The sequence below is a fragment of the Sus scrofa genome, chromosome 13, assembly GCF_000003025.6.
Source record: "Sus scrofa isolate TJ Tabasco breed Duroc chromosome 13, Sscrofa11.1, whole genome shotgun sequence".
Taxonomy (NCBI): Eukaryota; Metazoa; Chordata; class Mammalia; order Artiodactyla; family Suidae; genus Sus; species Sus scrofa.
Window position 1 is genome coordinate 55,816,983 of NC_010455.5, and position 27,642 is coordinate 55,844,624.

A 27,642-nucleotide genomic window follows, 5' to 3' on the forward strand; every position below is an offset into this window, starting at 1 on the left:
CTGAAACTTATTTAATAAATATAAAAAACCAAAACAGAGCATTTTTTTTACCTCCGGAGTGTGGCGGGGGGCCGCAGAGCAGGACGACTCCTTGGCCTTCACGTACTGACACTGTACTTCTCATTTTGGTTTTAAAATTTTCAAGATCTGATTTGAAAACAAAACAACACAGAATTTCAGAAAGAACCATAAATTTAAAATGTTAAACAGAGACATTCCTTACTATGGGAGGATAATTAAAAAAAAAAAAAAATTCCTTCTCAGAAACCTTAGAATGAGAAGATTCAATATTTGTTTAGAGAAGGAAAAGTAGGGTTTTGATTTCTTTATTAAGCCTTCCAGAAATTCAGCAATAGGATAAGAATACATACTAACTAATCCTGTAAATTAAATCAACATATTCCTTTTTATTTGAAGCTGTGAAAAAATACAAACTGTTTTTATCATTGCCCCAATGCTTTTTTTCAAGTATTTAATAAAGCAATCAAGGCAAATGCCATTTTGATCACCAGCGGTTATTTTTATAAACCACTTAATTTCTTCCAATAACAAACCAGGACAGCAAATTCTAATTTATACTCTCCAGCTTAAATTATAGCATGGATACAATTCTATTGGCTTCATTTTGAACAAAAGCTTAAGCCTATGGGGAAAAAGAGAAGAAAAATCTACTATTTCCCTAAACTCTAATTTAAAAAAAAATACTGTGAATTCCACAGTTAAGATACTCAGTGGTGTCACTTTCTGTATCAGAACAATTTCATTATCAATCCGCAAGAGAATATATCCATCTTATAGCTTTTAAAGGTTGATATAAATTGCCTATTTGGTGACTACATAAGTAAGGTAGTATATGTATTTTAGAATATAACTTGAAAAATTTTCAACTTTGCCTTGAAAAATGTAAAAAAACAAAACAGTTATCTCTCAATTGATAAAACTACAAACTGTAGACACTTACTCATATTCTAAGCACCATAAATCACTACATCAGAGGAAAATAAGATGGCCTATGTGCATTTTATTGTTACTAAAAAATAATATAAAATTGCTAAGTTTGAAGTTGAACCATGAAATAAAAGCAATTCAACAAACCTCACATATGTCTGACTATAAAAGAAGAAAAGAATGGTGTTTATGGACTTATTTTATGCAGAGGTTACCTTACAAAAACGATATAATATATCATTATGTCATCTTAAATCTACTACTAAAATGCAACGTTATCAAAACATTAAGGCTCTTGAAGTGCAACTGAGTAGAAATGAAAAACTGTACCATCCAATTGTTTCCCAAAGACTAAATGGGGATGTATATCATATCAGAATGTTGCACATCCATGGGAAAAATAATTTCAAATAATTTTTTGACAAACAAGTATATATTATTATTGCTGATTTCCTATCCATTCCTTGTTTTCTTCTGTTACATAATCTCACACCATAGAACATAGTCATCACTGATTTTACCTCTAATATGCAAAAAAGGATTTCAAAGTTCGACAGAACCTAACAATGTTTCCTCTCCCCCAAAGGCAAAATTTTCATTTGCCTGAATAGTACATACTATCTGTCACAGATATATCTACTGCTCCAAAAACTTGCATTTATATGATCTCTACAGTATATAAGGGAAAGGGACAATATTTTTGAATACCTGATGTAGCCAGTTCATGGAACATATGTGTCAGGAATGGCAAAGATAAATAACTGTAGGGGCCTTGAGTGTTTTCCGGGGTATTCATTTATTTATTTACTTATTTACAGAACACTAGAGACTATAGAGATGAAAGTAGTAGTATAAATATCTAAAAAGTATCAGATTACTGAAATATCCTGGAGGATCATTTACGTAACCCAAATCCAAGTCAAGGCTGCATATGATACAGTCTTGGCAAGAACTGTTACTAGAATTAGCCCTTTCAAGGAGTCAAAATACATCAGGGGACTTCCCGTTGTCGCAGTGGTTAACGAATCCGACTAGGAACCATGAGGTCGCGGGTTCGGTCCCTGCCCTTGCTCAGTGGGTTAACAATCCAGCATTGCCGTGAGCTGTGGTGTAGGTTGCAGACGCGGCTCGGATCCTGCTTTGCTGTGGCTCTGGCGTAGGCCGGTGGCTGCAGCTCCGATTCGACCCCTAGCCTGGGAACCTCCATATGCCGCGGGAGAGGCCCAAGAAATAGCAAAAAGACAAAAAAAAAAAAAAAAAAAAGACAAAAAAAAAATCAGGAATCATTCCAGAAATTATTTGGTAGAAACTCCTTAGATTTTTCTTTCCATGCCCTCTTTAATTCTTGCGAACACTTGACTTAGTTCTGGAGCCTCTAAGACAATCAGACTTTCAGAGGAAATAAGCATGATACAACTAACATCATAGTTGATGAAGAAAGACTGAATGATTTCCTTCAGCATCAGGAATACAAGCATGTTCATTCTTGTCACTTGTAGTCAACATCACATTAGAAGTTCTAACCAAAGCCATAATGAAAGAAAAAAAAATAAGCATACAGTTTTGACAGGAAGAAATAAAAGTACCTGTATTTGCAGATGATATAACTGTCTAAACAGAAAAACCAGAAGGCATCTACAAAAAACAAAGCAAACAAACTCACACTACAAAGCAAGTAACCTAGGTCACAGGATACAATTTCTAGATAGTAACGACATATATGCAGAATTCAAAATTAAAAACACAAAGTTGCTTATGATCATTTCAGATAAAATACTTAGGTATACAGATAATAAAATACGCAAAGGACACATATACTGAAAATTATAAGATACAGATAAAAAAGAATCAAAATCTAAATGAAATGAAAACACACCCATACTGTGTTCATGGCCTGGAAGACTCAGCACAGTATCAACTCACCCCAAATTGATATAGAGGTTTAATGTGATTACTATCAAAATTCCAGCAAGGCTTTGGTTTGTTTTATTTTTTTTATAGATACAAAAAGACTTAATTCTTAAATTTATATGTAAAAGCACAGGTGTTTGAGAAGCTAAGATAATCTCAATTAAGAAGAATGCAGGAGTTCCCGTCGTGGCGCAGTGGTTAACGAATCCGACTAGGAACCATGAGATTGCGGGTTCGGTCCCTGCCCTTGCTCAGTGGGTTAAGGATCTGGTGTTGCCGTGAGCTGTGGTGTAGGTTGCAGACGTGGCTCGGATCCCGTGTTGCTGTGGCTCTGGCGTAGGCTGGTGGCTACAGCTCCGATTCAACCCCTGGCCTGGGAACCTCCATATGCCGCGGGAGCAGCCCAAGAAATAGCAACAACAAAAGACAAAAGACAAAAAGACAAAAAAAAAAAAAAAAAGAAGAATGCAGCCTAAAAAAGTCAGTCTACCTAATATTAAGGCTTAGTATGTGGCTACAATGAGTGAGAGGGTGTGGTATTGGCAGAGGGATAGATACCTAGATCAATGGAACAAAACAGAAAAGCCAGAAACAGACCCACACAAGTAAGCTCAATTGATTTCTGACAGATGTGCAAAAGCACTTCAGTGGAAGAAAGATAGCTCTTCCATAAATGATGCAGAAGCAAATGGACAAACATAGGTAAAAAAAGAGATGAACCTTGTCCTCAACCTCACTCATATAAGCAAATTAAGTTTAAAAATGAGTTGTGAATTTGAATGTAAAACATAAAAATATAGAAATAATAGAGAACTTTTAGCGAAAAAAGATAGAAGCACATCTTTGGGATCTAGAGTGAAAGTCCACAGGAAGAGGATGACAAGACAGGCAACAGACCAGGAGAAAATATTTTCAAACCACTTATCCAGTAAAGGAATAGTATCTAGAATAACCCCTCTCAAAATTCAAATAGTAAAAAAATAAAACTCTTCAGTTAGAAAGTAGGTAAAATAGTGGAGAGGCAGTTCACTGAAGGAGAGATAGAGATGGCCAAGAAGGACATGAAAAGATTTCAACATTATTAGCCATCAGGGAAACAGAAATTAAAACTGCAATGAAATATCACTGTGCACCTATCAAATAGATAAAATAAAAAGACAGCATCAATATCAAATCATGGAAAGGATTTGGAGAAACAGGATCAAACACTGTTGCTTTCTGAGTGTACAACATTTTACAGTCACTCTAGAAAAGTTTGGCAGTTTCTAAAAAAAACTAAACACACAACTACCATGTGATCCAGAAATTGTACTCCTGGGCACTTATCCCAGGGAAATGAAAACATATGTGCACAAGAAACCCTGTACAAAAAGTTTATACAGCTTTATTTGTAATAGCCCTGAACTAGGAAAATCCAGATGTCCTTAAATGGTTCAATGGTTAAACCAACAGGGTACATACATATCCTGAAATACCGCTTAGCAATCAAAAGCAAGAACTACTGGTACCTTAAACAACTTGGATGAATGCACAAGAAATCACGCTAAGTTAAAAAAAAAAAAATCCTGAAAGGGTACATGCTGTATGACCCCATCTGTATAATATTTTTAGGATGACAGATTTTCAGAAATAGAGGATGAGTAGTTGCCAGTGTTTTGGGAAGTTGGGGGCAGGGATATGGGCGTGGTCAGGAAAAAGCGCACTGTCAGGGATCTTGACCACAAGGTAGATACACAAACTACATGTGACACAACTGTATAGAACTAAACACACAAACAAATAAGTACATATATAGCTGGTGAGATCTAACTTAAAAACAAAATTACAGCCTTCCATACATTTTTACATTCTTTCCTCTTCCTCCACACCCCCTACAGGCTGGAAGTAGCTCACCTTGACTGCCCTCCAGGCCACCAGCTGTGTTCTAAGATATCCCAAAACTCTAGTCACACCTTGGGGACAGTATCTCCTAAACTAACATCAAGGGGAAGTACGTAAAGTCAGGAGAGAAATAACCCTCCTTATTCTGAGTGAAAACACATGGATACTTCCTGGCATATAAAACATTCTACTTTGACACCTGTCTTAATTTTCTATATTAGGACAGGTTTTCTAAGGGCTGTGCCAAGGACTCCACTTTCAGGTTGTTCTCCCCACCCTGGGGAGAGGAAGACAGGATCACAGGAAAGTTGCAATGCATCCAAAGAAAAGAGACTCTAATTTCCTCTGACACTTCTCTGATTTCAATGGCTTCGTATTGCTAGTGCTGGTTTCTCCAGGTGGATTAATCCAGGTAGGCTATCAAGCAGGGTATGTGAAATGTCACTCAGTACAACTGCGGGGCTTGAGGGCACAAGTCTAACTCCGTATAACCTAAAATTAGCCAAGCATGGGCCATCATTTCCCAAGTCAGTTTGAGAAACACTGTATTAAGCTACGTGAAATGACTGTCTCTATGTAGAATATGGCAGAGACCAAAAATGAGAAATGGTAGGATATCCTGTGGCGGTGCAGTGGGTTAAGAATCCGACTGCAGCATCTTGGGTCACTGTGAAGGTGTGGGTTTCATCCATGGCCTGGAACAATGGATTAAAGGATCCAGTGCTGCTGCGGTTTCAGTGTAGTTTAAAGCTTTGGCTCAGGTTCAGTCCCTGGCCTGGGAACTTCCATGTGATGTGGGTGCAGCCATAAAAAACAAACAAACAAACAAACAAATAAATAAATAAATAAATTTGGTGGATGGATGTTATAGAATGGCCTAAAGATTATGACCAAAGAATTCTGTGTAGCACATTTTATGAGATATGCTGGCAATGCCAATACATTGAATTGGGTACACGAACATGCAGCTGAGTGTATCATAAATACAAAGACGATGACAATAAGAGGTTGCAAGGTAAGAAAAAAAAAAAAAATCTCCCCAAGAGGATTAAAAGGGAATGTAAAAAATGGCAATAAATCTGAAATTGTGACCAGCTGACTAGAAGGTCCTAAGGCTTAAAAATTTAGAGCTCAGCCTCAAAACACCTTGAGATAACTAGCATTTGGAGCCTGAGGACCTAATAAAATCATTATCAATGAAAACTGCATGTGAGCTTTAATACTTGTGTAACAATACCCAATTTTATGCTATGAGGTGAAGTGTTACCTTTTCAATTAAAATGCAAAGTACTGCCCAGTAGTGATACTTAAATAAATTGTAAATGGAATACAGATATAAGCAATATAATAGCCTTCTGTGCATAATACCTTAAATGCCTTTAATGTTTAATGCTGAAATGCTTAGCGTTTGTAGTTACCAAATTAAATCATTACCCAAACTGTGTAAATGACAAGGATGCTTTTGAAAGAATCAGAGAGTTGCCAGTAAAAGAAAGTTGTGCACATCTATAAAAAGCTGAAAAAAAGGCAATGAACACATCCAAAAAGACAATAAAAAAAATCAAGGCAGCAGTTCCATTAGGGTTTTCACCTTAATCTCCGTGTTACCAGATGTCATCAGGAAGAGTCCCATGAAATGATCAAGCTTCCATGATCACGGGGTAAAATTTCAGTTAGTTGAAAAATCTCATTAAAACATGCCCTACTACAAAGCAAACAAACAAACCAAAAACATATGGTTCAGTGGATGACTGACTTTTCTTTTCCTTTTTCCTGTTGAAGCCTCTGGAAGATATCCCAAATTTGAATATAACACACTGTCAGTTGACTCTTAATCATCTTTAGTACCAGCAAGAACTACACTTAACCATTATTTCCTGATCTATATTCCAGCCCCCAAATTCAAAGTGTCTCCTATTTTGTTCCCTTTTCTACTTAATATGTCAGGCCAAGTCTCAAAACATTTCATCATAAATGGAGTTTCTAAGAGAAAATTCTACCATGGCAAGCAATAGGTGAGTCTTAGAAAAATAAAGATGTTCCCTTATGTAAAAACAATGGCTTTCTCAGCGAAGTTAAATAGTACCTTCTATTTAATTCTCTCAGAGTAGAACCTCTGAAAGGGCTTGGGTGACCTAGTGTATATGGGAGGTGATCTCAGGAGGGAGGAGGGTGGGGGTGAAGACAGTAAAAGAGGGATGGAAGAAAAGCCATCATTTAGGTGTGCTATTAAGGCTGTTATTGTAGTCAATGACGGCTTGATCCTGTATGAACCAACCTCTGATAAGTGGACAGAATGCCTTCTAGAACCATCAATTTGAAAAATGGGAGTCTGGGGCATTTAAATTCAGGCTCCCACCCTTAATAGCAGAGGGTTTTCCCTGGGGGCAATAATTCCCACGTAGCCATCAGAGCTACTAATGTGAGCTTCCATAGGACTGTCTACAAGCACTGCACATTAATCAGAGGTGGGCAGAGGGGATGTAAAAACATTTTGGTGGTACCAAAAATGTCTATGGCAAACAGATTTCTCACTTAAGTTCTTAAAACAGGTTTGTACTGTAAGTTTCCAAGCAGACTTAAGTATTCAGTATTTTCTAAGCCTACTTAGGAAAGTGGGAAGCAATTAACAAGACCTTAACATCTTCAGGAACTAATTTTGTTTTCCTTTTTTTTTCCTTTTCAGTCACACCCACCACATATGGAAGCTCCCTGGCCAGGAATGGAATCTGAGCTGCAGCTATGACCTACACCACAGCTGCGGCAATACTTAACACATTGTGCCCCAGTGGGAAGCCCTATTGCTGTTTTTAGTTTTTTAAACTCATTTGAAATATTGGCACAACAGTTGAATTCTAAGCACTTAGGGATACTTTACACGACCCTTCACACAGCTATTTCCTCCCTGTTTCCTAACACCCCACTGCTTCAGCACCCCTAACTCTCAGTCACATACACTGAAACAGTAACAAACTATTTGGATTTCCTCAAGCACAGAATACTGGTCTAGTGATACAGTGGTGCTCCTACTCCTTCACTGGCATTGTGCACCTTTATTCATCTTCAAAACCAGGTTTACCCACATGCCCTTTATAAAACTCTTAGAATTACCTCCATCTGTTCCCTTGTATATTTCCTGAGTTTTTATATTATTCCATTTTGTTCTTCTACCCTAGGGGCTCCATCAAGATTAGAGCATCAGCAGTTTCATCTTAGGTATCTACACAATGGTATATTCATTGGGATGGTATGGGTCATCAATAGATGCTTGAAATGAGTTCAATTATCTTTGCATCCATCATATCCTTTTTCTTGAAATTTCCATGGTGGGCCCCCCTATCAACATTAAATCCTCTGTTCCTGGGTTGCAGATTTCTCAACTTTCTACTAGTGAGGTTTAGGAAAAGAAAATGGGAATGGACACACCAGGGATCCTATTCTTTGCTCCACCATAATCCAGATCTGCAAGCCTGGAGGAATTACCACTTGATGGTCTGTGCCTTCCAGCTTTTAATTTATAAACTGAGGACAACACCTGTCCTCTGAACATCACAGGGGTTTCTGAGGGAGGATTTCTGGCATCACAGACCCGTAAGCCCTTTGAATAATAAAAAGAATTAGAAAAGTGTAATGTTCCATTTTTCCTTTTGAATCTCTGGTTTTACAGCTATCCTTACTTCATTCTCTCTGATCTCTCATTGACGACTTCAAACATGCAAAGATCATCTCATCTAAAAAGCAAAATATATCTTCCAATAACCTTCATGCTCCACTTTCCTAAAACAAGCCTCCCCTCCCCCATAACCATCTCTTTGTTTCCTTCCACTTTTTAACTTGAAATGAGCTCAAGTCTCTGTTCTCTGCAGTCACATGAACCCCACTACAAATTTTCTTTCCTAAAACTAACTGCTAGACCCCAGGGCAAATTAATTTGCTTGTTGATCCACAGTTTCATCATCTGTAAATTGAGGATAATAATAGCAATTACCTCTGCTATTATTTTGAGGAAGAAATAAGTTAACCCTATGCCAATTGCTTAAAACAGCATCTAATTTATGATAGTTATGTCCAATAAATGATAGCTATCATTTTTCTTTATATTCTCTTAGAAACCTTGTCAAGTCTAATGTGCCTACCACTGTGTCTATATAAATGATATGTCCATTAAAATTTTGATTCAAAGCATGCATTTTCTACATGCCTTCCAGACATATTTTGGACGTCCAATTGCCAATCTCATAATCAACATTTCATTTTTCTTTGCTTATAGTGGCCCCTACAAAACCACTTCCTCTTCTAACTTCCATCATTGTATTCTTACTCTCTAAAACTCCCAGTTCCAACTTGTCACTTCTCATTTCCACATTGTTTAATCCATTCAACTTTATCATGTTAATTGTTTTGCCAAATTTAGCCTCGCTCTTCCCAATTCTGACTTCTCACTACCAGCATTTCAATTTTATTAGAACAATTTTATGATGCAAATTCATCCGGCATGTATTCAGCATAAGGTCCCTGTATGCTTGTCTGCCTTTTAGAGCTCAGCATTCCCATTGTCATAAGAATATACTTTATCAAAACTAAATTGATATATGAAGGAATTAATGGATGAATGGATGTGCTAGGTTCTGTGACAGAATTTCCTGCAATTGACCCCATTTAATACCCACAAAAGCTGTATTATAAAGGTCTTGTTTTTCTATTTTTCCAAAATTTCTGTGGTTTAAAAGCAATTATTGGAGTTCCCGTCGTGGTGCAATGGTTAATGAATCCGACTAGGAACCATGAGGTTGCGGGTTCGGTCCCTGCCCTTGCTCAGTGGGTTAACAATCCGGCGTTGCCGTGAGCTGTGGTGTAGGTTGCAGACGCGGCTCGGATCCTGCTTTGCTGTGGCTCTGGTGTAGGCCGGAGGCTACAGCTCCGATTCGACCCCTAGCCTGGGAACCTTCATATGCCGCGGGAGCGGCCCAAGAAATAGCAAAAAAAAAAAAAAGATAAAAGCAATTATTATGGATTTTGACAAAGGTAACACAGTAAGTAGTGGATCCAGTTCCAATGATTTCAAATCCAGCTCTTTTAATCTTTATACTATGTGATAAAGTCTATTCAACCTTCAAGCTGGTCTCTCCACCTGTGGTCTCTTGGGTCCCATCCAAACCATCTATCTTGTGCCCATGGACCTGAGGTCAGGATTCTTCATAAAACACACCTCTAGTTTCCAAAGCCTGCTCAAAAATGCACATGAATTAATTATAGCCTAGATTACTGAGTCCACTTTCTTGTTCCAACATTCAGTCATTCCATCCAACAAACATGTATGCATTTGCACATGCACATGTGTATATACGTACATATGTGTGAAATATGTGCATATGTCACAGGCGTTGGGGCAAGAGAACATGGTTTGTCATTCTGAGTATTTCTGCTTCTAACTTTACTTGTGTTCCATCCTTCTCCTTCCAACTTATGCTAAATTGGTATATCTCAAGGTCTAGTTTGAAATGTTAATCATTGGTGAAGGAAGAATTCTTCCATAATTCTGAACTACATGGTAACTGTGTTTTAGATTAGTTTGTCTCATGAGACTAAGGATGAGGTGTGGGCCTTCCACCATCTCTTCCTTTTGCCATTCGAAGACCTCAAGAAGGACCTATCCAGTACAAATGACTTTAACTCAAGCAGTATGATCCATTTCCTCTAGAAAAGATACTGTCCTCTGTCCAGGGCTCACAGAATTCTTACGCCTAGAAGCTACTCTCCAGCATGCCCTTCTGCTTCCATCAGTTGAACTGCCTATATTTGTTAACAGAACTGATCATCCTTGTTACATTTTGTTGTTGTTGTTGAAATCAAATTACTAGAGAAATACTAAAAACGTTGATGAAATATGTACATGAAAATAAAGGGAGCTGTTGTTTAGGAAAAATAAATTTAAAGACTTTGCAATTATTTCAATAAAGAAAATTCACCCTTTTCTCCAAACTGATGCTAAATTAGGTGACATACATGATGTGAAATACCATAAAAAATTATGAGTATGAAATAAAAATCCTTATATAATTTCTGTACCCAGGATGCTTAAGAAATAGTTTTTAAATTGTCACACAAATTCAAAGAAAAATAGTAACTGGAAGTAAAAGAAGATTCATAATGGGTGTGTGCGGGGAGCCGAGAAGATACAAGGAGCCAAGGAAGGGAGCTTGCCTGAACGGTGCAAAACCGAGGGCAGGCTCCTAATCAGAAAAAAGAACCTTGCCAGAAGGCAAAAAAAAAAACCTGAAGGCAGGTTCCTAACCAAGGAAGGGAGCTCACGTGAACGGTACATGCCCAAGGTGGGCCTCTGGACAGGATAAAAGCTTGCCTGAACGGTACATGCTGAAGGTGGGCTTCTGGTCAGAATAAAAGCCTGCCTGTACAGTACAAGCCGAGGGCAGACCTCAGGTTACACGGCTCTCATGTTGATGGTGATGGAGAAGAACTGGGGCTTTCCTGGGAAAACAATTTCCATGTTTGCGCAGGAGAACATGGATTGTTTCTCGGGTGACCTAGTCTTTCCTGTTGTTTTATTTGTTATTCCGTTCTCCTCAGTCTTTCCTGATTATTTACTTATTATTCTTATTTTCCATTCTTATTTTCCTGTGGTGATTTGTGATTTAACAAAATTGCAATAATAATATAATAAGAATTTCATCCTGAAGGACTTTCCCCTATTTAAATCAAACTCAATTAAAACATAGTGTTTATGTACTAACTAGTTATACAGTAAACTTTAGAGTTAGGATTTTAATGAGGTTCATAGAAGTTAGACATATATTATTCTTGATCAAAAGAAACCCAGCTATGAGTCTTGTCCTTGATTTTAGAAACTTTTAGCGGTAGCTGGCTAAGTTGATTTGTATTTTCTCACACTGTCTCCCTTCCAAGGACACTTTAAAGATAGACACTAGTCTGAAGACAGGATTTTTTGTGTTTGTAACTTCTTCAGCTTGTGGGAACTGGCTGGCCATGAGATGGTTTGTGCTGGGTCTCCTCTTTCCCACATGATATGCTGTGCCTGTTTGTCCTTGAATTGTACTCACTAAATTAACTTAAGCTAAAGATTTTAAAACATGACGTATTGCTACTGTACCATGTGATCAAAAAACAAAGCCTAATAGTTAACCAATGTACTTTTAACACTATGATGTAATCTGTAGTAAAAAACTGCCTATATAATTAACCACTTACACCAATAAAGTTTGAGCAGTCCAGTGCCCTGAAAGAAGGGACAAAGAGGCTGTCTCCGTTGCAAAAGCCGATGCCGTTCATCTCCTATCAGGAAAAAGTGTACACTCCCTGGCAGCCGGAGCCGGCCTCTGGCAGGTGTGGTTTATAGAAATAATACAACGAATTCCTACCCTCTATGGAAAAAGAGTGTTTGGCACTATATTAAAAAACAAAAATAAAAAGCAGAAGATGTATACAATGTCATATGTGAAGTGAAACCTAAAAATTTTAGAACACACTTGTACCTTTCATTTAAATGATAATGTATTTTAAAGGAATTTTTCCATCAATAATCCAGCTGCTGGTTCTGACTATATCAAATTAAAAAGTCCCTATGTATTTGGAAAAAAAGTAAATGTCAGATTGTTACATTGAACAAGAATTATTAAGAATATGTTTCTGATATTGATAGTTTTGTTCTTCCAGTATGTGAAATTTAGGGAAAAGAAACAAACAAAAAACTCTTCCTATTTGAGTGTGGCTATTAATTTCACCCACCATACTAAAATTTAAAACATGAATAGTTTGATGTAATCTGAAGACTAACATAAACCTTTACTTTCTGAAAATTTTTCCTTCTTATACTTCATGTATAGTCAAAAAGCTAGCTTTGCCATTAAAACTGAATTTAAAAAATTTAATGTGGCAATACTACAAATCATTTTCATTTTCTTGGAAGATAAGATCTCCAGGTAGATCAGAGGTTTGAGATAATTCAGAAAATCTGCACAAAAACCATATTTTAAATGTCAATTTGATTTTTTTTTTTTTTTTTTTTTTGTCTTTTGTCTTTTTAGGACCGCACCAGCGGCATTTGGAGGTTCCCCGGCTAGGGGTTTAATTGGAGCTGTTGCTGCTGGCCTACACCACAGCCACAGCAACGCGGGATCTGAGCCGTGTCAGCGACCTACACCACAGCTCACCACAACACCGGATCCTTAACCCACTGAGAAAGGCCAGGGATCAAACCCACAACCTCACCTAGTCGGATTTGTTTCCACTGCACCATGATAGGAACTCTGCCAGTTTGATTTTAATACGGCCATAGAAAAGGCCAGTGTTCTTAAATAAAACAATAGAAAACTCTTTTCAGGATAGTTGCTAAGAACATTATAGTTCCAAAAACTAACCAGTATTGGGTGTGCCAGAAGGGTTCTAATGATTAGCTATACAAATATGTACTTGGTCTTTTCTTTTGGAAACATCTACTTGCCGATTTGGAAATAAAGAGATCACACACAAAAAAAATGACCATATTCTGAATATGTGAAACAAATCACACCACTTCAATTCAGTTACTTAATAATGTTCTCAAACATTTTTTAAAAAGCTTTTAGCAGGCTGGATTAATGTCTCCTGCATTTCTTCAGCAAAGAATTTAAAGTTAGATTTCCTTTAGAATGTCTGCTACTAAAACTAACTCTGTAGTTTCAAACAGATTTCTCAGACTCCTGTGATAGGCAGATTCTTCTAAAAAATGCAGATAAAATGACCTGCATTAGAAACCTGCTGAGAGGATTAGGTAAGAAAGTAAATGTAAAATTCTTGGTATGAATCATATGCTCAGTAAGCATTAGCAAGTCTGCTTCCCCTCCACAGGCAAGGATAAGCTCTTCAGGTCCTTCTATCCCCAGCTATCTAGCCCTATGTCATTCAAGCCCAGCTCAAAGCTTATTTTCTCCTTTGAAGCCTTCAACAACCACTCCAGTTTATCTCTATTTAGCCTCCTGCTTTTTATAAGCATGTCTCTCTCCTCAGGAAGATCATAATTTCTATTGTTTTCCCCTTTGCAACTGGTAGGGTAGCTGCTAAGTAATATCTGTTGAAATTCAACACATGAAGTGATTTTTAAAAGCTCCTGATATTTGTTACCTTGGCTGAGTATATCGGTCACTCAGATAGTTTACAAATTTCTTGGAACAGTTGCCATAAAGTGCTTTTAATAACTACTGTATGGCGTTTCACAATATGGTTACTTGTAACCATCACAGGAATAATGAAAAATAAAAATAAATTAGCATAATGCAAGAACCCTCCGACGCTACAAGAAAAAATATCAAATACTAAATCCTCATCCTTATTTACAAATAGATAATGTATTTTTTAATGATTCACTCAGGTTCACTTTTCCAGACTAATAGCATGGCTCACAGGTGATGAGAACTCCTATAGTCTGGCATTCAAAGATCACTCTTGTTACATAGAGAGAAGCTAATGAGGTTTATTTTTCTTTAATTATGTGACCACTTCATACTGAAAATTTTCATCAAAATGAGAGAGAGACATAAAAGATTAGTTATGGACTGCCTAAAAAAACTGCTTACCTAATTCAAGTTAAATGGAGATTAATTTCTAAAGGATCAAAATGACTTACGTGTGCATGAACCTCTTGAGACTGACCTAATTTATCTCATATGATTCTCAAAAACAATCTGGGAGAAAGGCAATATATATGCAATTTTTACAAGAGGGAACCAAACCCTGGAGAGGTTAGGTTTTGTCCAAAGTCACACTGCTAATTAAGTGTCAGAGCCAGGCTGATGACATACCCTCTGGTTTCTACTTGGAGAAAAAAATGGAAGAACATCACATCCAAAGTAAAGTTTAAGCTTCTGACTCCTTTTCAGTTTTTTGAAATTCCACCTTAGAAAATGGAAATGGAAAATTCACAAATCATATTTTCATATTTAAAGTATGTTCATTTTTTCAATCATTCATTCAATTGTTCAACAAATGTTACTAAGTGCCAACAATACTGAGTGAAAGGGAATATGTCTATCTTTCTGAAACTTTCCAACTCATCTCCTAACCATGCAGTGCCTTGATTTCCTCTTTGTCAATAAGCAGGGTAACACCTGTCCAGGAATCCTTTGAGGTTTGATATGCCAATCAAAGGCAATGATCAATGAAACAGAGTTTTCAAAGTGTAAATGATAACACCATATTTAGGTGTAAAGGCTCCTATTTGTCATCATTTGCTATAATCTTATTTAGCATTATGTTTCTTTAAAGTCATTTGTCAATACCAAAGAGTGTATTTACTATTTCTTTATTTAGTACCCACCCACCCGCATCCCAGCTAGAAAGAAAGCTTCACAAGTTTATAGTCTTTCTTCCTCTTCATTCTTACATCCTGGGCACACAGAATAGCTTTTTGCGTGTATTACATGTTAAGTATATAAACAGATGTTATCATATGAGTTCAATAAAAGATCTCACTCTCTTATGCCCATATGTTAGCAACACAAAACAACTCATTTCTGCCTGTTAGGAGAAGATTGATAATTATATCTTAGATCACTACTTTGTGCACAGTTAATTTCTGTTGTTCTGCTATAGATCTCTTTGGTTATTAACTTAAAGCTTACAAAGCAAAATAGCCAGAAAAAAAAAAAAAAAAAACTCTCACAAAATATGGTTGTGAAATTTTTAAAAAAGTCTGTATTTCTCCCTAACCTTCACACTGGGTCCAACTTACTGTGTCACGTAAGTCAATTTCAAGACTATTATAAACAAACAAGTATATATAACTTAAAAATAATGAGGAATAATTTAAAAAACCAATTTGTAATAAAGGCTTGTTAATTTTTACGAGGTTTTTAAAAATATTTAACCCAGAAAAAAATCAAACCTAATACAAAGTTATTTAAGAAAATAAAGGCATACATTATTTTGTCATTTTAACACCCGACCCTAAAATAAACTAAAGCGTAATAGATGGATATAAATATTATGATATCTTGCTTGTTGCCATGGAAACACAGCTATCAGTAGACTTCTGAATATGCATTTGCCTGTTTCCCTGGCTAAGAAAACAAGCATGAATTCATACTACTTGTTTTCTTTATAAGTTATATCTGAGTTCCAGAATAAGCAAAGAACAAGAGTGCAATTTTGTGCTACAGAAATGCATTACACATACTAGGTGACACACAGATTCATTAGTCTAGTAGACACCTCCCAACTCCCACCACACTTCAGTGCTTAAAGAGTCCTCAGAAAAGTTGTCTCAGTCTAAAATTTTAAAGCACAAACATGTACACAAGTTAGAAAACAATTAGGGCAAATGCATTGATGCAGAGGTAAAATAAAGTGAAAATGGGGCACATGTAAATACATTACTGTTAGAATAAATATGCCAACTTATTAAATGGGATAGTTATCATTTGGACCTGTTTATTGAAAGTGACAATAAACATGACAATAAAATCATGAAGCTGGCAGGATAAACACACTCCCTCAATTTTCTGTGTGATGTTTCTTTTAATAATTCTCTTTTGCATTTAACCAACATGATAAACTAGGCTGATGGTCTCACAGAAAATATTTCCCCACAAGTATATGCTCTATAAACTTGACTTTTTTTCCTTTTTTCCTCTTTTTGGTTTTTTTAGGGCCACACCCATGGCATATGGAAGTTCCCAGGCTAGGGGTCGAATGGGAGCTGCAGTTGCCAGCCTACACCACAGCCACTGCAATGTGGGATCTGAGTTGCGTCTGTGACCTACACCACAGCTCACAGTAATGCCGGATCCTTAACCCGCTGGGCAAGGCCAGGGATCGAACCCACATCCTCATGGATGCTGGTCAGGTTTGTTACTGCTGAGCCATGATGGGAACTCCTAAACTTGACTTTTTAAACACTGGATTCATACATTCCTGTACTATTTAATTCCACTGCTTGCTTAATGAATACATAATGAGTTATGAGGCTGTAATCGTAGAATAGATAAGATGGGAAATGGGTCTATATTAAGATGGTAGACATGAGCCAGAGAGGAAGAGAGGGATTTTAGGAATACCTGTACCAGATAAACAAGATAATCAATATTGTGTGGAAATATTGATTAAAAAGAAAAATGCCAGAGGAAAACACCAATTCCCTTGCATGGCTGCTGTGGGACAGGGGAGCTGAACTCTGTATATCTCTTTTTCACCCTCCCTCCTCGGCCTGTGGCCCACTCCACACTTTGGTCAGATGGAATTACTTTCTCTAAGTTGCATACACACAATTCTTTCCATCTCCTCAGGTCTTTCTTCTGCTCCTTCTAGGTGGCTAATACCATTAACCCCATCCCTAAGTACTGGGCCCCTCCTAGAGGTCTTTCTTCATGGTTCCTTATCATAGCTTTCAGGTTTTATGTACTAGGTACCATGTGAGCCTCAAGAGGGCAGGGAACCCTTGGTCAAGACTTGGCACTTAGTAGGTGATATATTCATTTTCGAGGACTGTTGTAACAAAGTACCACAAACTGGGTGGCACAAAGCAACAGAAATTTACTGTCTCACAGCTGCAGAAGCTTGAGGTCTAAAATCAGGATGTCAGTAAAACCACGCTCCCTTTGAAACCTGTAGGGGAATCCTGCCTTGCCTCTTCCTCGTTCTGGTGGCTTGATGGAAATTTAGCATTTCTTGGGTTACAGACAGATCACTCCAGACTCTGCCTCTGTAGTCACATGGCCTCTCCCGTGTGTCTGTATACAGATGTCATTTTTTTTTTTTTTTTTTTTTGGCTGAACCCGTGGCGTGCAAAAGTTCCCAGGCCTGGGACTGAACCTGAACAACCGCAGCTACCCGAGCCAGAGCAGTGACAACAGCAGATCCTTAACCCACCACCACGAACTCCAGGATGGATGTCTTCTTAGAAGGATGTCGGTCTCATTAGATTAGGAGCTCACTCTACACTAGCATGACTTCATCTTAACTGTTTACACCTAGTGTCCCTGTTCCCAAGCAAAAGCACATTCTGAAGTACTGGGTTAAGACTTGCACAGATCTTTTTCAGGAGAACACAATTTAACCTGCTACAGGTAGTGAACAATATAATGAATAAATCAAGCAAGGTAAAAATGTTATGTCTGTGGGAGAAGGGATGTTGAAGAATAGAGACTTAAGCATTTCTCATTCCTCTCATGTATGTTTCAGAACCGTGAGCAGTGGCTATTCACCTGAAAGCCACAATTCCTATGTCACATCCCAGAAATGTTCACCTATTTTTACCTGTCAGACACTGGAATGTGTTTAATCAAAAGCTTCAAGTTTGTGACTTAATTCTTTAGAGTCTGGTGTCCAACTTCCCAGTTTTTAGCAAGTATTCCTTTTCTTTGTGTTGCCTACTCCCAACCCCACATGTACTTTAAATGCAGCATGCCGTCATGTAAGCTTTTTTAAATTACCACTTTAACTCAATTTTGATATTTGAATTTTAATTCGGGTACTTTTAGAAAAATTTACATTTTCTCAATTTACAAACCTGTCAGGAACTAGCTGAATGTGGCCTGCTCCTTTCCTGTTCTATTAGGGGCCACTCCATAAACATTAATCTTAATTGAAATCCACAAGTGATTAAAAACTAGGTAATGTCAAACATAAAGGATTCTGAGTGTTTTTATATACCAGCAAGATATCTGACTCATGGTGTCCCATATGCTAATACAGAAAGATGACAAAAAACTATACATAGAAATTAAATACAGCTATCTTTCCTGAAGTCAGCCAAGAGAATAACTTCAATAAAGTATGCAACGTCTAGACGGCTACTGTACTATTACCCCATGATGAATACTGCCTTTCAGTGTGCTTGATGCTACCAACGGCATTCATAATATTTAATGCACTAATGATATATTTCAGTTAGGAGGTTAACTGATGTTTTCAATGCTACACTTTCTAGAATGTCATAGTCTTCTGACAGTAACATATGGAAACATTAAAAACTACTCTTGTTTTATGAATGCCTTCTACTGGAATCAAGGAAATTAAAGAGAAATGCTTTAATAACATATGTATTTAACTATGACAGTAAGCAAAAGGAGCACGACTAAGACATAGATTTGGAAAGCAAATACATTTTATACAGCTTCTTTAGGTGTACTGCCAAAGCATGGGTAACAAAATGAGGAATGCTACAGTCATGCTAGTGGAGAAAGATGGGCTCCCCAACATTAGGAATCACAGGACAAGACAGGGCCTCTGCAATGGCATCAGCATATATTCTCTACCAGTGTTTGAAAATTATAGAGGGGAAAGTTTACTAAGGGGCCCATACTTCCTAGTCTGGGGCACATATGAACCTGAAGTCAGGTCTGCCACATGTGGTTGCACAGGTTGTGCACCGCATAACTCAAGTGAGCATCTTTCCTATGCACTGTGATATGAACAGCGCCTTGTGGATTTGTGCTGTGCTCAACTGTCAATCAGAGAAGTCCTGCTTACCTGTCAAGTCTCCATGGTGCTGATCTTTATACCACGCATCATACAACTTGGCTTAGGGCAAAGGCACAGCAATGCCAGATCTGAATTTCTCTTTGCCGTTGTCAACACTTACCAGTCAAACCTACTCCCATCTACTCAGATCAGTAGGACTGAAACCACTGACTTTTATGCACTGATTTTAAAGCCAGAAAGGATATGTATGAGTCCATGATCTATTACATAAAATCTCTGTAACTCTGGGTTTGCTCTTCATTCTCTGTGTGACTCAGTTTCCTCGTCTGTAAAATAAGAACACTATTCACTGAGACTACCTCAGGAAGCTTTTAATGACAACAAATAACAAAATAACATGGGTGAAGTTGTACTATGTACCAGGAATTACTCTAAGAGTTTTGCCAGCATTAACTGTTGAAATCCAGCACAGCAGCATGTGACGAGTCTGGATCAGAACGTGCTGTAACTGGACTTCAAAAACTTGGTATAAAAATATGTAAATAAAATTAATTGGTATAAAAATAATATATTTCATTAGTAATTTTTATATCGAATCTATGTTAAAACAATTTCGGATATGGTGTGTTAAATAAAATACAATATTAAAATTAATTTCACCTGTTTGTTTTTCTAAGTGTGGCTACTGGAACATTTTAAACTATATGTACATGACTTGCATTATATTTTCATTGAACAGGGCTGCCTTGAAAGACTTTGCTTCTGCAAGCCAAAATATTCACACATGCATTTCTAGAGACTAGGCTTAGAAGCTATGGACTTGACTTTTCGATGGACGGACTTGACTTTTCGATTGTCAGACATGTGTTACAAGGCATGCCAATAAATTTCACCCTAATATCTTCCAGACAAATATTGCATAGCAGGTCTTATTATATGTGATTATAATCCAAGTAGTTAGAAAGTTTCAAAGGCATTTTCCTCCATTTGTTCCACTTACAATTATTTCATAAATGTGTATTCACAAGGCTTCTGGCAGTGTACAGATGGCACACTTCAACGGGGTAACTGGAGGAGAGTCTGACAAAGAGCAAGGTACAAGGAAGTCAACAAAGGATGAAGCAGGGCTGGTGACAGTGAGGAACCAGTACATACTTAAGTCTTAAAGGTGAGGAGACAGAGGTTTCCAGGACCCAGAGAAGGCAGTTGTATGGAGAAAGGTCCCGTTAGGAGCTGTGGCCTCTTGCAGGATGTCTCCTAGACAACATACAGTGATGTAGCAGGCAGAGAGCTGGATTCATAAATACCCTGACCTTTCCTCTTCCCACTCTCTGACTTCCTACCATTGCCTGCCATTAGCCAAAACCACCCAAAAGCCAGATGGCAAGAGAACTGTCTGATGTAGTCCATATGGGTCTCTTGGGGCAAGAACAGGGTGGAAGGTGGATCTGGAAGGACAGATGGAAGACAACCAGCACTGCTTGTCTTTTTCATTGCTCTCTGTTAATTATGTGAATAACAGGAACAGCAATAACATGGAACATAAGACGTACTAAGGTGTTCCCCCAAATACGTTTAACTGAATTTAGGTGAAGGATCTGGCATTTTTATCTCCGGTAATGTCAGGAGAAGACTATCACTACCTGTCCTATATTTAAGTTCAGGATTTACCATCAACTTTATCTTGTAGAAGAAATTATTTGGTTTTCAGATGTTATTATCCCATAGATGAAGAGTTCATAAGGACTTCCACTGTTCCTAGTTACTAGGAGTAGGAGAATGAATCTTTTGGACCCTAAGTTAAATTGCTCTATTTGAAAAACATGAATAATTTTATAATGAAGAGATGAAAACAACCTGAACAGATCATTTTTTTTTTCTTTTTTGGCTACTTGGAGAATAACTCATTCTGGCAGATCCATCAGGATGAAGCCCATCTTAAAACTGGATGATCAGAGTTCCCGTCGTGGCGCAGTGGTTAACGAATCCGACTAGGAACCATGAGGTTGAGGGTTCGGTCCCTAGCCTTGCTCAGTGGGTTAACTATCCAGCGTTGCCATGAGCTGTGGTGTAGGTTGCAGACGCGGCTCGGATCCTGCGTTGCTGTGGCTCTGACGTAGGCCGGTGGCTACAGCTCCGATTCGACCCCTAGCCTGGGAACCTCCATATGCCGCAGGAGTGGCCCAACGAAATAGCAAAAAGACAAAAAAAAAAAAAAAAAAAAAAAAAAAAAACGCAGATGATCCACTGAAGCCCACCACCTGATGCCATTTATGGATGAGGCACTCAGCTGGGAACATCTGCCTTGAGATTTTCCAGGTTAAAGGTTTGTCCTCTCCATGGAGCAGAACCCTAGGGTTTTAACATACACACTCATGGATTCTTTATAGACAGAGACCATTTCATGCCACCTTCAGGAATTCCCTGACACACATCTACACTGAAGAAAGGAAGCCCAGTGTCTAGGTGAGAACAAGAGGGCAACTCCATCTTCCAAACACATTATTTCATGCCATGTACATTGCCACAGAAGACACACTAGTAGATGGGCTCCTTTTCACCAACAACATAAAAGAAAAACAGAGGCCCTAGACATTAGTTTCATCTCAGGACACTAGATAAAGGGATTAGACATTTGTCTTGGTCTAGAAAACGGAAGACTATGATAATGTAAAAATTAACTCTCTAGTCATCCTTATTCCCCAATATGTATAATTTATCATAAATTTTAGTTTATGGCATTAGAAAGCAATCCCATTGGATGAATCTGATAAGTATGTTAAGTATAAGATGAAAAACTGGCTCTGAAGCCAGCGTGCTACTTACTAAGCTAAGCAACTCGAATTACTTAGCCTCCCTACATACCTGAGGATCTCAGCTGTAAAATAAAGAGGGTATTACATACATTTCTCTGTTTTTTGTTGAGATCAAATGAGATACCATATACAGAGGTAGGATAAACACTAAATATTAGCTACCATTATAAAGTATAATAATAGATCAGAAGCCAAATTAGAACTCTCTCACAGCTATATTTAATGAAAGGCCCCGAGCATCAACCAGAATGATATGATACATGTCACAAAGTTTTTTTCTATCTTTTGCAAAACATCCTTTGTTTCCTCAGTTATGCAAGAGCCATCATTATATACGCCACATTCACCCTTGCTTATTTAGTTCAAGGGGAAATGTTAGCCTCTTCTGACAATCATATATGCTTTCTATATCCAAGATGAAAAATTTATAAGCCAACATTTGGTTACAGCTCTCAGGATACCTTCCAGCTATCAGAATCATTATCTCCCAGAATCTCTAATTCTTTTAAATGGTTCCCTTCTATCTTTACCTGTGATTTTCCTATTTTATATCAATTTCCTTCTATAAGCCAACTCAAGTCTTTTTAGAAGCCACTAAATATAAATCATAAAGAAATATCTATGTACTATATAATAAAAATTAATGGAGATTTGTTGAGGCTTCTTTCTGTGCCTGCTCTGGAGTCATTTCACTGCCAACTGACATCCTACCACTAGAAAAACAAAGAGAAGAGGACTGAAAATTAAATTAATCATTATTAGATGAGGTTCTGGGTCTTCAGTAAATCATACAATTACAGGAAAGAGTTTAGATCTGAATTGTTTATATACTCTTTTAGAACACTAATCTCTTTAGTCGTCTTTGCTCAATTAAAAGAAAAACCAGCCATCATTTTAAGTAGAAGAATAAAATTCACTTTGGTTTAAAATAATCAGTAGGGAAATGTGTTTGAAGTGAAGACTCCCAGGCCCTGACTCTAAAGATTCTCATTCTGCAGATAGGGGAAGAATTTTGAATTTATTAAACATAAAACACCTATAAATATACATATAAAATAGATAAGTTCAGCTAGTGAGCTGAAGGCCACACACTTCAGTATTCTGCATAAAGGGCTAGTCTACACGAGAGGCAGAAAATCTCTCTGATACACTTTATCCTTCATTAGAATGTAAGCCTGGGTTGACTGAAGCCATTTCAACTCTGACATTTACCAAAAGCCATGTGGCATTAATTGGTCTTTTTCCAAATATTCAAGAGACTAGCTGACTATTCTATTCTAGAGTAAATCAAAAATATTTCCCAAGGACCCTAAGATCCAAAGGAATAGCCATGGTATATTGTCATTAAAAACAGATGTGTTGGAAAATTCTTGATACATATGCAATTTAATTATATGTTTCTCAAAATAGCTTGTGAAGGTACATCTCTCATTTAAATTTTTATTTTGTGATCATATGTAGTTACATAATAATTTAGAGAATTTAGCAAGAGAATGAAATACACTGTATTTAGTGCTCTCATCCCTTATCCATAAGATGAAAACAGTTCTTCACCTGCAGGTTTATGAAAATTAAGTGACCTAAGTTTCTAAAACACAGTAGGCTTTCAGTAAATGGTAGCTGTAATCATCTTGTACTTTGGTAGGGAATGTTTTACATTCTGCTTTGTAACTATTTGATACATATTTTACATACATATACTTTTCTGATATACAGTAACAAAAAAGTCTTCTGAATCTTTCAGTTATAAGAATATAGACATACATGAAGTATTCAATTTCCTGAGCACACCAGGTACTCAGTATTTTAGACTAATTGCACATATGTGCAGTCTATAAATAACCCTGAATTTAAGGACTTGCTTATTCCAAAAGCTCAGTTCCAAGCTGGTTTAACTGGAGAACTCAGAACACAAAATACTTAACTTTCAACCTATTACTTTTTTTTTGGCTGTTCCCATGGCATATAGAAGTTCTCAGGGTTAAGGATCAAATCTGTGCCACAGAAATGACACAAACCACAGCAATGGCAATGCCAGATCCTTAACCCAGTGTAAGGGAACTCCTAAACCTATTATTCTTAAGCACGTGCCTCTACCTCCACCACTCTTAAGACTGCTAGAGGCCTATTAGATTTTGATTAACTTTGTTCCAGTTGTCTACTACTGTGCAACAACCACCTGCAATACATTAGTGGTTTAAAATTAACAGCAAATTTTTCTTCTTCACTATCTGCAATGTGGGCAGGGCTTAGCAGGAAAATCTAATCTTACTCCATCTGACATCAAGTGGGGCAGCTACATGGGACTAGAAGGTTTTCTTTCAAGAGAGCCAAGTTGACATTGACCGTAGGCAGGGAGGTCAACCAGAGTGGAGGACCAAGAGCTTTGGTTCTCTCAATGGGTGGCTTGGGCTTTCTCTTGCCATAGTTGCAGGGTTCCAAGAGAGAGAATCAAAGGAGGACCAGGGGTATTACCTTTTATGACCTCATTTTTGTAAATCACATAGGATCATTTTCACCATAGTTATTACAGGCATGCACAGACTCAAGAAGGTTGCACAGACTCAAGAAGGTTGCACAGACACTACCTCTCTATGGGAGTGTCAGTGTCAGATTATAGGATGGCCATCTTGAAAAATATAACTATCCACAGCCCCCTCTTAATTCTCTCCTACTGCACCTACCTACTACATCTAGAAACATTTGTTCTTAGTCTTTTTTGTCAGCTTTGTCCAGTGAAAGAACCTCAATCTAGGGCTCTTCTTCATTCCTTTATTACCAATACTAATTTTAAAAAGCTACCCAAAAATAGAAAACCTCAAGAAAGATTGCTCCAGAAATACTAAGAAAAACTTCATAGATTATTGGTGGAAATGCAAATTGGTATAACAAGCAGTTCGACAAATTTCCATTAATCTCCTTGAAAGGTCTACAGACAAAGATCTTCAATGCAGCACTATTTATAAAATAAAAAGGCTAGGGAAAAAACCTAACTGATTCTTAATAGACACCATTATAAAGAAGAAGGTTCATCTGAGGTCCTAGTTTTCAAGCTTTACTGGGTGTCAAAATCACCTGAGATCTTACTAAAACACTGGGTTTTAGGTCCCACCAAAAGTGTCTAATGCCATAGGTCTGAGGTAAGGCCCAAGATTTTGGGATTTGTAATAAGTTTCCAGGTGAAGCTTATCCTGCTTGTCTCAAGAAACCAACTTTCAATCTACTGGTCTATAGTACGGACTATTACACAGTTGTGGGTAAAAAAAAAAGAGCCATATATTCTGATCGGAACCATTTCCAAAATATGTTGAATGGGAATTGTAAGGTGCTGAATAATCTGTTTGGTGTTACTACTTTAAAGACTCTATACCCATATATGCTTAAGAGTCATATAGGAACTGCTGCCTGGCAACCAAGGGGATAGGGATGGGAATTATATATCTTGAACTTTTTATATGTGCACATATTATTTTTTTAAAAAAGATTCACCTACTGAAAAAAGCAACTTAGGAATATTCTATTTTAATTACTTTTCAGCTGATTTTAAAAATCCCTATCCTCTACTCTGCCTTCCTTCAAAAGTACTGCAGCAGCATAAAATGTGAAACGTGGAGAATTCTAAAGCCAGCTCCACTTAAAAATTTTCTTGGCAACATATTAGAATGATGTTTCATTAATGGACTCAGAATGAGGGGTATATACATGAAAAATGATGTGTTTCGTTTAGAGCAGTAAAGTGCATGCTAAAATAGTAACATAATGTCAGTACGTAGGAACAGATGAAAACACAGAAAGAGATAATCTGCTCATTTACCATTAGGTGGTATGTGTTGGTAAAAGCACCTGATACTCATACAGGTTTCAGAGGTAGAAAGCAAATTGTTCAAAACAGTTGGGTTGTTGAACATTTCTCTAAACAGGAAGCCACGAACGTTGGGAAGTTTCATTGTAGGTAATTTTGCATTTGCAATTAAAAAAAAAAAAAACACAAAACTTTTTTGAATTTTCCTTTCAAAAGGTTAAAACTTTCTTGGCAGATGAATATGTGGTGTTCGTTTCATTTAGCTGAGAGTTTGAAATATTCCTTTCATGTTGAAACAGCAAATTACTCAGTATATGCTCAGAGGAAAAGTGAAATCTATTTACCAAGAAATTTATATATATATATATATATATATATTTCTCATACTATAAAAATAAAGCAAATAAAATAATTCTTAAGGCCAATAAACACAAAGGTTGTAAAACTCCTTCCACAGATGTGCTATGTTAATGGTAGAGTTTATTTTAATATTATTAAATGTTTCATAAATTTCTATGATAAAATCAATATTCCAGCAGATAAGTCTATTTTATTTTAATACTATTAAAATTTGACTTTTGTAGATTTCTAAGATACACAAGATTATATAACTGACTTTGGTGGAAAAAAAGTCACCATTTAATGTAAGAAGTATTTAAAAAGTACTCTGTGTAAGTTTAATGTACTCTAAAGGGGTAACAGTAGTTAGAAAATAACTTCGCATTAAGACAAAATTTTACAAGTCAGATATGCATAGATGTTTACAGCCTTTCATGTACAGTAAGTAGCCAAAATTTATACTTTATCATCAACTATGTGCCTATGGTAGATTACCTAAACTCTTTGAGACAGCATTCTCATCAGTGAAACAGGAATAAGAGAGCAACATCACTTATCTCAACCAAATTAAGACGCCCCTCCCAGAAACCCCCCCAACAAAAAAAACTTCATTATTCAATTTTAAATATTATTTGTAGCATAGTGGATAGAAGATGCTATGGAGCCATTCCTACTGCCCTTTTATTTATTTATTTATTTGGTCTTTTTGCTATTTCTTTGGGCTGCTCCCGCGGCATATGGAGGTTCCCAGGCTAGGGGTTGAATCGGAGCTGTAGCCACTGGCCTACGCCAGAGCCACAGCAACGCAGGATCCGAGCCGTGTCTGCAACCTACACCACAGCTCACGGCAACGCTGGATCCTTAACCCACTGAGCAAGGGCAGGGACCGAACCCTCAACCTCATGGTTCCTAGTCGGATTCGTTAACCACTGCGCCACGACGGGAACTCCCCTACTGCCCTTTTAAAATAACTAGGCCAATGAAAAAATGTTTACTTTGACTCCACATACTATTTTTACATTTCTATGCATAAAGAAAGTATTATTGAAAATAAATTTAGGAGTTCCCATCGTGGCGCAGTGGTTAACAAACCCAACTAAGATACATGAGGACACGGGTTCGATCCCAGGCCTCACTCAGTGGGTTAAGGATCTGGCACTGCTGTGAGCTGTGCTGCAAGTCACAGACGTGGCTCGGATCCCAAGTTGCTGTTGCTCTGGCATAGGCTGGAGGCTATAGTTCCAACTGGACCCCTAGCCTGGGAGCCTCGATATGCCACAGATGTGGCCCAAAAAAAACAAGAAAAAAAAAAGAAAAGAAAAGAAAAGAGAATTAATTCAATTTTCAATGTCTTGCCTTGTTTAAGAAAACATTTTGCACGGCTCAGAAGAACAAATAATATATGACAACAAACAAATAATGATCTAAGAAATGGAAAAGGTAAAATCAATGATATGATACATAGAAAATAGAGTCAGGAACTGCTGTAAAAATTGCACCTCCTTACATTCA

At 37.3% G+C, this 27,642-nt stretch overlaps 1 protein-coding gene across 18 annotated transcripts in view; it reads right to left on the reverse strand.

The window, feature by feature from the left end:
- The window catches only part of CNTN3 (contactin 3), a 370,397-nt gene that overhangs the window by 168,492 nt on the left and 174,263 nt on the right, over positions 1-27,642 (reverse strand). For all 18 annotated transcript variants that reach the window (XM_021069229.1, XM_021069233.1, XM_021069224.1 and 15 more), the window contains one exon: positions 52-147. In XM_021069229.1, coding sequence (XP_020924888.1) covers positions 52-147 — 96 coding nt within the window. The remainder of the gene's footprint in view (positions 1-51; positions 148-27,642) is intronic.